The following is a 10,977-nucleotide window of genomic DNA, read 5'->3' on the forward strand; positions in this document are numbered from 1 at the left end:
CAGGGACAATCCTGTTCGAGTTGTAGAAAGCGATCGGGACCCATTCGCCCATTCCGACTCGAGAAATATTGAGAATTCGTAGCACAGTCAAAATGGACGAACACATAGTACGTGTTCATTAACAGAAAGAATAAAGTCGAAAATCATAAACGAACCAAACTAGAAAAAAGAGAAAATTGAATAATAAAAGAATAAACTGAGAGAGAGAGAGAGACGCTTTTACCTCTTTACTATTTCAATTGATAATACTGCCGAATCGGAGCGGAACTATTACATTTTAACCCCACGTTTTTCGTTTTGTGTTTGTGAGGAGAAACTGGCCCGTCGCAGGACGAAGGGTGTAGAAAGAAGAACGGATTTAACTTCCGTACCGATTGCAGCCGATTATCGGTGAGTTTATTTTATTTATTGTAACATTTTAGTCCTTCATTAATATCTAGCTTTATTACGGCCGCTTTAACCCTCTGCAAAGAGACCCTTTGGAACCTTCAGTAAATATAGATTTATAGTCCCATTTTCCAATATGGCCTCGAAATATTATTAAAAAACACATTCTTCACTTTTTCCCATCATCATTTTCCGCACGGCACATTTTCACGCATTTACTGACAGGGTCAAAAATCCGGGGCCGCGACTCGATTTTCACGGAATTCTCACTCTCATCATATTTATCTCCTATTGACATAATTTAATGAAATTTATTTAGATTTGTAACTTATTTTACTGAGTATCTATTGAATGGGTCTGAAAAAGGATTAAAAAAACGCCGGAAGTTTTTTGCTCTGTAAAATCAATAAAATACATTTTTGTTTTAATTCATACATATTAAACAATATTTTTCCGTCTAATATGATCAATCACAAATAACAAATGTCATGTTTGAAGCACTTCCAATTTTTTTCGGAGATTAACAAATTACAAAAATTAACTTCTCATCTGTCCCAAGTAGCTGCACAAATTTGAAAATCCATGCTTGAGCTGTGTGTGCTGGCATAGCTGAACAATTTCAGGCATGATTTTATAAATTAATTTTGAACCCTCCCATTTGATGACATTTCAGTCCAAATTTGTGGCTCGGATAAACACTAATTTCCACGGTATTTTCTATACCCACACACAAAATATTTACTGCAGCTTAATTCAGTTATATCTGTTGGTTAAAAGTTTGTTGATGATTAAGTTGTACTCTGAAGAAGACCCATAACTATCATGGGTTAATCTGACACAAAAAATTTAAATTTTTAAAAGTTATTAATCACAATTTTATATTTTTAAAGCTGTTTGTTCCAGATCGATAAATATTCACTTTTATTAAACTTGTTGAACCTGTTTTAAACTCTGATCACATTAATGTAATTGCAAATGACTGAAAAGGAATCAAACCACTGGGATTTTTATTACTCTGTAAAATCAATAAAAGTCATTTTTGTTTTAATTTATACATATTAAACAATTTTTTTTTCAGACTAATATGATCAATTACAAATAACAAATGTCATGTTTGAAGCACCTCCCCCCCCTTTTTTTTCCAGAGATTAACCTATTGCAAAAATTATATTTTCCTTATTCTCTGACCTATGTAGCTACAAAAATTGAAAATTCATGCTTGAAATGTGTGTGTACTGGCATATCTGAACGTGATTTTATAACTTAATTTTGAACCCTACCATCTGATGACGTTTCTATCCAAATTTGTGACTCGTTGTCTAAACACTAACTTCCATGGAATTTCCATACCCTGACATAAAATATTTATTTCAGCTTAATTCAATTACATCTGTCAATTGTAAGCTTGTTGATGATTTTGATCTTTCCTCTGAAGAACACTATCATGGGTTAATGTGATACTTAAAAATTTTAAGTTTTTAAAAGTTATTAATCACAATTTTATATTTTTAAGACTATTTATAGCTGATCGATAAATTTTCAGTGGTATTAAACTTGTTTTCTAAACTCTCTTCACATTAATGTAATTGCAAATGGCTCTGAAAAGGAGTCAAACCGCTGGGATATTCTTTACTCTGTAAAATCAATTAAAGACATTTTTATTTTAATTTACACTTATTCAGAAATCGTGAGATGGGGTCTGGTGTGACATAGGTTTCAGAAAAACATTTTCTTTATTGCGCCAACGTTTCGATCTTTATTGAGATCATCTTCAGGGCTCAAAGTGTTTGTCTTCTGTGTAATTGTGCCATTCTTGTGTGTCGTGTTGAGAGTGTGGGCACTCAACCCGTTTTCATCTCATAATTCTCACAAACACTAACAAGTTTCGTAAGCATCCACTCTAGTGCTTTGGCCTTCTAGGGTCAAAAACTTTGGCCATTTCAGTCCCAATGTATTCAGTTTTTAAATCTAAAATCACTAACCCTCTCTCAAGTAGAAGAAAAGAGTACTCGATATTCCTCAATCACCTTTTACCCATACTATTGAGGGCAATGAGGTACTCAATACTCTACAATTACTCTAAAAATTCATCCTATTCTCAATATACACAAAACAAGATATCTATCAGTACTTCATAGAATAAAACCAACCCTGTTTCCTTGAAAAATAAAGAACAGGGACCCAAATTCTCGGTCCTGTGCTCAAGCATAATTCTTTTATTGGGTGGCATTCCTCTATATAGAGCAACTCTCTATGTAGAGTCAAGCTATATGACTCTCTTCAATTAAGAGGGACACATGTAGTAATCTCTCTCCGCATTTGCTATAGCACAAGTAGGGCCTATTCTTAGATGGATATGATCTCTCTCCTACGTTTCAAAACCAATGATGAGCATCCTATTGATCATGCTCGTTATACATAAGAACTCTGTGGCTGCCCACTGATGTCATTTCCTTTTAATCGTGTTTTAAAGTATTTTTAACATCAGAGCATTGGAGGTTGGGATATGTGGATGATATGCCAACCTCAGTACATAAAATACATACTTGCTTGACAATTTCAAGCATAATTTTATTAATTACTTTTGAAGTTGTCGTTTTCAGAAATTCATGTCCAATTGTACAACTCTGTTATAAAAACTTTGTAATTTCTAGGGTATGTATTTGTAAGTTGATCACAAAATATTATTTGTGCTTAATTTAATTACTTCCATTTGTTAAAAGTTTGTTGGTAATTATATTTTCCTCGGAAGAAGACTGCTGGACATGGGTTATTCCCAGTCTAATATTTTAAATTTTGAAAATTTAATTAATAACAGTGTTTTTACGCTATTTATTGTTGACCTATAAATATTCACTGAATTAATTATACATGTATTTAATAATTTTCTTGAGTATAATCAATATATGACGTACAAATTCTTTGTAGCCAGTTATTTATACATTTACATTTTTATCATGGGTGGAAATAGTTTTTCACAACTTATTTTCTGCAATCTTTCTGCAACTGATAAGTTATTGAAACAATTTAATAAATTTATTTAAATTTGTAACTTGTTTTACTGATACGTACCTATTGAATTAGGCTGGAAGGTATTAAAACCACCTGGATTTTCTTTAATCTGTAAAAATCAGTAAAAGTACACTTATTTTAATTTATTTATACATTTATTTATTATTTTTGTCAAGTATTGGGTTGTCCGGAAAATAATGCAGGATTTTAAGTTTTCATTAAAAAAAATCTATATAAAATATTCTGTTTACGTTTACAGGATTACTCATTTGTATGAATGTCAACACTTATTAATCCTCTTCCAAATGATATTGTTTGTTTACCTCTGTAGCATTCCGCTACTTGGAAATAATTCAGTCATCCTTATAATGTCAAAGCGAGAATTTCGTACGATTTTCTTTTACGAGTTTAAACTCGGCCGAAGCGGAGCCCAAACGGCTAGAAACATTAACCAAGTCTGGGGCGAGGGTTGTGTTAATGAGTGCACTGTGCAAAGGTGGTTTAAAAAATTTCGGGAGGGAGATTTCAGCCTTGAAGATGAAGAAGGTCGTGGAAGGCCTTCCTCTCTTAATGATGATGTTCTGCGATCAGTGGTGGAAGAAAACCCCAAAACAACTGTTCGAGAACTTGCAGAGTAACTCAAAGTCAGTAAAACGACCGTCGCTGACCACCTCAAGGCGATTGGAAAAGTGAAAAAACTCGAAAATTGGGTTCCACACTCATTAAACGATCGCCAAAAAAATCAGCGCTTTGATGTTTGTGCATCACTTCTTTGTCGAAACAAAAATGACCCATTTCTGGCCAGAATTGTTACATGTGACGAAAAGTGGATTCTCTACGATAACACTAGACGTTCTGGACAGTGGCTCGACAAAGGAGAAGCTCCAATACATTTTCCAAAGCCCCCAACTCATCAAAAAAAGGTAATGGTTACGGTATGGTGGGCTTCATTTGGTTTAATACACTACAGCTTCTTAAATCCTGGCGAAACCATCAATGCTGAATCATACTGTAACCAAATTAATACCATGCATCAGAAATTGGCAGTAATGAAGCCCTCTTTGGTCAATCGGAAAGGGCCCATTTTGTTGCATGACAATGCTCGACCACATGTGTCACGTGTAACGTCACAAAAATTATTGGAGCTTGGCTATGAAACTTTGCCTCACCCACCCTACTCTCCGGACCTCTCGCCTACTGACTACCATTTTTTTAGACACCTGGACCACTACTTACAACACATAATATTCAAAAATCAAACGGAACTGGAAAATGCATTTATTGACTTTATCAATTCTAAAAATTCTGAATTCTACTCAGACGGAATTAATAAGTTACCAACACGTTGGGAGAAATGTATTGAGAGTATGGGAAATTATTTTGATTAAAGAACATTGCTTTAAAGTAACTAGTTCCTTTTTTTTTGTTTAATACCAAAATCCTGCATTATTTTCCGGACAACCCAATAGTATGGTAATCAGAAATAACAAATGTAATATTTTAAGCACTCCAAAATAGCAAATTGCAAGAATTATCTTCTCGATCTTGAACAATCGTGTGTGCTGGAATAATTTAACAATTCAGGCATTATTTTATAAATAAATTTTGGACCCAGCCATTTCCTCTTTTTGGTTTAACAATTGGGGGAATTAAATTTTTTCTAAATATCCTCACACCTATGTGGTTGCAAAAACTGAAAAATAATATTTGCTTAACTGGCTCAATTTTACAAATTAATTTTTAACCCCCCCAGTCATTTTCTGTCCAATCGTACGACTGTTGTACGAACACAACACTTTCTCAGATATTTTTTATGCTGATCGCATAATTCCTTGCACTTGAATTACTTTATATCAATAAAAGGTTTGTTAATGATTATATTTTCCTTTAAAGTAAAATATAGTCAGTCCTTGGATTATTTACAGTGAAAATTTTGAAAAGTTATTATTGGGTGGGCTGAATGAAAAGAAAGTACAAACAGTGCTTCTTGAGTTAACAAGTTAGACTTTTTTTCTTCAATTGTACTTGGTATAATCTGGTTAAGTTCTGAATGTACACATCTCAATTAATTGTTTGGTTATGCGGTATGACACATGTCCTGCATCTTTCCTCCTGGCCATGTTGTAACAATCTTCTTAGTTATTTCAAGAAACCATGGTCTCACAGACTGCTTTCAAAGTACGAATAACATTTTTTCCATTAAAGCAAGGCAATTACTTGCCAGTGCTACATATTGCTCTAAGAGCAGATTGAGGTATTAAAAATCAAGTTAAACACAAAAATTCATAAAAAATAATTAACTAGATATGATTGTTGCCAAATTGGATTGTTTGTTAATTTTTCTCTCTTATATTTAACAAAACATGTTTCTGAAAAAAAAAGATTATTTTATTTATAATGTCTACATTATTTCACTGATGATAAATTGATTACTTTTTATAATCATTCAAATTTTTCTGCTCTTACTAACAACTATTTAAAATAATTAAGCAAAAATATGTGAATTGCTCAAAAGAAAAAAGACTAACAAGAGAACAAGATCACTCTGCAAACCTCAAGAAGAAATTTCACAAGGAAAAGTCAATTGTTTTCAGCATGATTTCTTACTGTTAAAGAAAATCTCGAATCAACTTTTTTATTTATTTATTTATTTTTTTTTTTTAACCACAGTGATTAAAAAAAGCATATTTGTAAATAAATAATAAATAATTGATGAAATACACCTAACAGGTTAGGAATAAATTAAATTAATTTATATGCTCCATTCTGTCTTAGTCAACTAATTAATTGCAGTAGGAATCTTAATTATTCTGAAAATACCAATTATACAAATATTTTATGTTTTAGTGTTTGTTAAAAATAAATTAACTCACATATTCGCTTGTAATCCTTGATACATTGGGTTTAACAAAACATTATTTCACTAATTTAAATACACTATATTGGTTTAAAGTTTACTTTTTGGATAATTATATTTCTATCTCTTTAAAGGATAGTGTCAATCATGTCACGACTTTTAGCTTAAAACACCAAAAAATTGCTTTTGTTTCAAATTTTGCTTTTAACATAGCACACTCCCAGACATCACAAATCATTCCTTTCCTATGTTCTTGTTGTTTCCTCAATAATTCTTAAATATTGAAATATAATTATGTTTTAAAAGTTGCTTAACTTGCAGAACTTATTGCAGGAATCATTACGAAGAGTGTTTGACATGAAGATTCCTCTAATTTTAAAAAGGTACGTTTATTTGTGTTTATGTAAATAAGTAATGATTTGATTTAATAATGAATTTGATCTATTACAGGCGAAATGCCCAGCTATGATGGACCTGACAAAGAGTCTGTGCGGGAAAAGAAAAAGCTTAGTTCCAAAATGGAAAAAAGTGATAAAAAGAAACGGTCTAAAGATTATGAGAAAAAGCTGAAGAAAAAACGAAAGAACAGAGAGAGTTCAGAGAGCAAAAAGTTAGTCAAGCCCTTAGTCGAGTACTCGGATGTAAGTTCTGAAGAATTATCCAGCCCTGAGGCTGGAGAAATTCAAAGTGAAGACAGTGGACATTTAGAATTTGCTCCGGCTTTAATACCAGAGCGTTTTCATTATCGACTCTCTGCAGATTCCAGAGATACATATTCACCGTCTCCTTCTGTTGATTCTAGAAGGAATTGGGACGGAAATTTGGAAAGTAAAACAAAAAAACGAAAGCTATCACCTTCTCCCATATCGTACAGTAGATCAAAAGAAAAAAAGTCAAAGAAATCTAGTAAAAAACACAGTCCTGGTCATAAGAGAAAAAAAAGAAAGAAATCTCGTGAAAAAAGTAGGGAAAGGAATAAATCGCCTATCCATGTGCCAGATTTATTTTTAATACATTTTATGAATAATAGTCCACATTCTTCACTTAATGCCCCTAATTATTACGACGAACTTGAAGAAATTAAACAGTCAAAACGAATAGAAAATAATAATGGATCATCTTTTCCTTCAGCGGTGTCACCCCGTTCTGCAAGTGATATAGACTTAAAAAATACAAACCACCCTTCTCCCCATACTCCACCCACAGAAGAACATCCACCTCCTCAGCCAAGCTTTTCATCCAATAGACGAAGTGCTCCTCAACCAGTTTCACCCTCTCGAAGTTTAGAAGAAGGTGAGAGACCTCATCGAACACCTAGTCCATTTGGGCCGGAATCAAGCCCTGATATGGGTAGGGACAGAGACAAAAAAAGAGACAGTTCATTAAAAAGGCATCGAGATTCCCCAGTTTTAAAGTCTTCATCCTCAAACCATAGACATTCTGAAAAAGTTTCTGACATGAAAAAACACAAAAGGAAGTCTCCTTCTAGATATGATGTTGATAAGCATTCAAGATCTTCAAGGAGACATTCTCCATCTCCAAGATCGCCGATTTCTAGGCCAAGGAGGCAGACTCCTTCTTATGAAAGAGAAGACCGGAGGTAAAAAAATTATATTTTTATAAAATAAAATTGTTTATTTTAATATATTGGTCTTTTTTGTAATATATTATATAATTTATTTGACTTTTCTACCCATTATGAGGATCAGACGACTAGCCAGCTATTCAATTATACAATTATAATGTAGCAGTGTTTGGCCAACACCTGATCTTCCTAAATGGCTGTTATCTCCAAAAAGACAATAAAAATTGTTTAATACTATATCGTATTAAATTAATTTTACTGTTTTTTCTTTGTTTTTTAGGTGGACTCGGGACAAAATGTCTCCTAGTAGATATAACAGACACGAATCACCACACAGCCGAAAGAGGAGAAAGGAAAGAGAGAGCGGTGAAAAGAAGAGAGAGCGTCTTAGGGACAAACATAAGAAAAGACGGCATCACGATAGCCGGTCCAAATCCAAGAGCCCATTGAGGTGAGTTTAAATTTGGAAATAAAATACCGTTAAGTTCTGTACTTTTTTTAATACAGTTTGTTTATTTACAAATCAAGGATGTTGACAATTCGGTGAGTATTTTTTATTTTACTGCTACCCATTATGTGTGGTATCAACTTTTTTCATGCATGAAATTTTTTTGTTTTCTTAATACATTTGTACATTTCAAACTAATTAATATATAACATTTTTCACACCTTTTCAATGCCACATATTTCTTAGAATTTTAAATTTATTTAATATTAATTTTTTTCTTATTATATTTATTCCTAGAATCATAAATTCTTTCAATTAGTACTATTACTTGTTATTATTCATAACTTTCACTAAACAAATGGTATGGTAATTACTTGTAATTACTAATAAATGATGGGATTTAACAACATAAGACAATTCAATTTTTTTCTGTTAGTGAATGTAATTATTGATGTATTACTAAAAGCTAAAAATGGTAAAGATCGAAATTAAAATTGTGAGTGTTATTTCATATTGATTTTAAGTGGTTCTAATTTTTTTTTTCTAGAGTGAGAAGGTCAGTATCGAGGTCAAGGAGTTGGAAACGGACTAGATCAAGAAGTCCCCCGAATATGTTAAGCCACGGTCGATCACCTGTCCGTCATAGCAGAAGTCCTCCAATTGCTAGACATAGTCGTTCCCCAATGCATAAGAGAAGCTTGAAGAGCCGTCCTTCGCGATCTCCTTCCCATAGTCCATCTAGTCTTAGAAAAGTCCGTGAAATATCTGCTAAAGTCAAAATGAGTGAGACATCACTGTTTGCAGAACTTGTCAAAGACAGAAATATGCGAGAGCTTGCCATGAAACGTTTGGCTGAACTTGCAGAAAAAAAAGAGACAGTTGAAGAAAATTCAAATTCGGTCGAAGCGAAGGAAGAACCAGAGGTCATTTCTCAATTTGATAAATGTGAAGATATTCAAGGCGAAGATGAAATAACTGTTTGCGAAATGATGGACTCAAATGATGCCACTAGAGACGAACTGAATCCTCTGACATCAACAGTATTCATTCCACCTCCGATCCCTCCACCGGATTGCCTTCCTCCTGAAATACCTCCTCCGCCTATTCCTCCTCTAGAGCTAATGCAGCCAGTGGATGAAGCTCCTCCGATCACTTCACCGCAGGGTAGAGTACCAAAGAATCTCCATCCTCCCAAACTTCCTATGCCTCCTGGTATTAATCAAAACGATCTAGAAAGCATAGATTCACCTCCAAGTGGATCTCCCAGTCCTTTCTCTGACAAACCTGTTCCTCAAGGGAAAAAGAGCATTAGAGACCTTCCTCTTCCAGGTATAATTCATATTAAAAAATGGTCTCTGTTGCTGGTATTTACTTGGTTGAAATTTTAAGCTGTAGCTGGTGCCGAAGAGCTCAGTGCTGAAGAGGATATTAGTAGTACACCACCTCACAGTTTTACAAAAAAAATGGCCACTCAACCCAGTAGCCCAGCACTTCAACAAAGAATGAGAGCTGTGAGTGGGGTAAAAAAATTATACCCATTTCAATTCATTTCTCTACATACTTTATTTGTGCATACAGCATATCGCAAGAAAATCAGTGGGACGACTGACACGACCTAAGATTCTCTATAAAGGAAAAACTAAACCAACTCCTGCTAGTAAAACCTGGGGAGAAAGATGTGTGGACGTTTTTGAAGTAATAGCTCTCATAGGGGAAGGCACCTACGGTCAAGTCTATAAAGCTAAAGACCGACAGCAAGGTATGTCTTACCTTTTATTAAGTTATTTCCTCATAATTTATTAACAAAGCTTTTCAATCTTAATATTTTTCTATTCACATAAAAGAGTTAAGTACAGTTTGTTCTTTTAATAAAAGCTAAAAATATTGTTGAAAAATATATTTGAATAAAACCATTTTTTTCCTTACTGGAGAATCTATTTTAAAGAAGTATTTAACTTATAGTATGATCTCTTCTAATTTTCTTGTTGTAAAAGCTAATAAATATTAAAGACAAAAACTGAACTTATTACTAATCAGTTCTTAAATGTTTCCAACTCAAAATAATAGATAAAAAGCTTGTAATAAATTGTTTTGCTTTATCAAAACTTGGTATTCATTTCTGGTTATTGATAGAATAAAACATGATTACACAAGTGTTCTGATAATTTGGAATTCAACAGGAATCAACTATCTAAATAAATAAAATTGTAATGTCAATATTAAATCATTAATATTTTATAAGAGTTTCAGTGAAAGGCATACAAATTTTTGCATTTTCACATTGCACAGTGTTCAGAGATTATCTCCACTAAACCTGTTCATTTGGGAGCAATATTCTGTATTATGGACATTGCTCAAGAAAATTTAGGAAGAGAAAATTTATGGTCTCGTGCAGTTACTTTCTATATAATTATATTGCCCCGTAACCATAAAACAAGTCAAAAAATTAGACAACATTTATCGCTTTTCTATAATTGGATTTTTAAAATATTTTTCATTACAGGTTTCTCTACAAATGGTAACAGTTTACAAAACAAACCTGTACATTTGGGAGCAATGTTTACCCAGATTATGGTCATTGCTCTAGAAAATACAGGAAGAGAAAATTTATGGTCTCGTGCAGTTATTTTGTATATAATTATGCTGCCCCGTAACCATAAAACAAGACAAAAATTATCACTTTTCCAT

General features: G+C 33.1%; 1 protein-coding gene across 7 annotated transcripts in view; it reads left to right on the top strand.

Moving 5' to 3' along the window:
* LOC106669300 (cyclin-dependent kinase 12) overlaps positions 1-10,977 on the top strand; it is an 18,265-nt gene continuing 7,288 nt past the window's right edge. Inside the window, exons 1-8 of one of the 7 annotated variants that reach the window (XR_001340918.2) lie at positions 1-390; positions 6,590-6,639; positions 6,707-7,856; positions 8,122-8,292; positions 8,370-8,384; positions 8,837-9,618; positions 9,679-9,809; positions 9,868-10,048. Coding sequence is in view for 6 of the 7 variants with exons in the window: in XM_024228689.1 (XP_024084457.1) it covers positions 6,712-7,856; positions 8,122-8,292; positions 8,370-8,384; positions 8,837-9,618; positions 9,679-9,809; positions 9,868-10,048 (2,425 nt within the window). In the remaining variant the exon portion in view is untranslated. Of the gene's footprint in view, positions 391-6,562; positions 6,640-6,706; positions 7,857-8,121; positions 8,293-8,369; positions 8,385-8,836; positions 9,619-9,678; positions 9,810-9,867; positions 10,049-10,977 lie in introns of all 7 variants that reach the window. The other 6 variants (XM_024228689.1, XM_014398685.2, XM_014398676.2 and 3 more) reach the window with 6 other exon arrangements.

The sequence above is a fragment of the Cimex lectularius genome, unplaced genomic scaffold (genome assembly GCF_000648675.2).
Source record: "Cimex lectularius strain Harlan isolate CLEC.00 unplaced genomic scaffold, Clec_2.1 scaffold147, whole genome shotgun sequence".
Classification (NCBI taxonomy): domain Eukaryota; kingdom Metazoa; phylum Arthropoda; class Insecta; order Hemiptera; family Cimicidae; genus Cimex; species Cimex lectularius.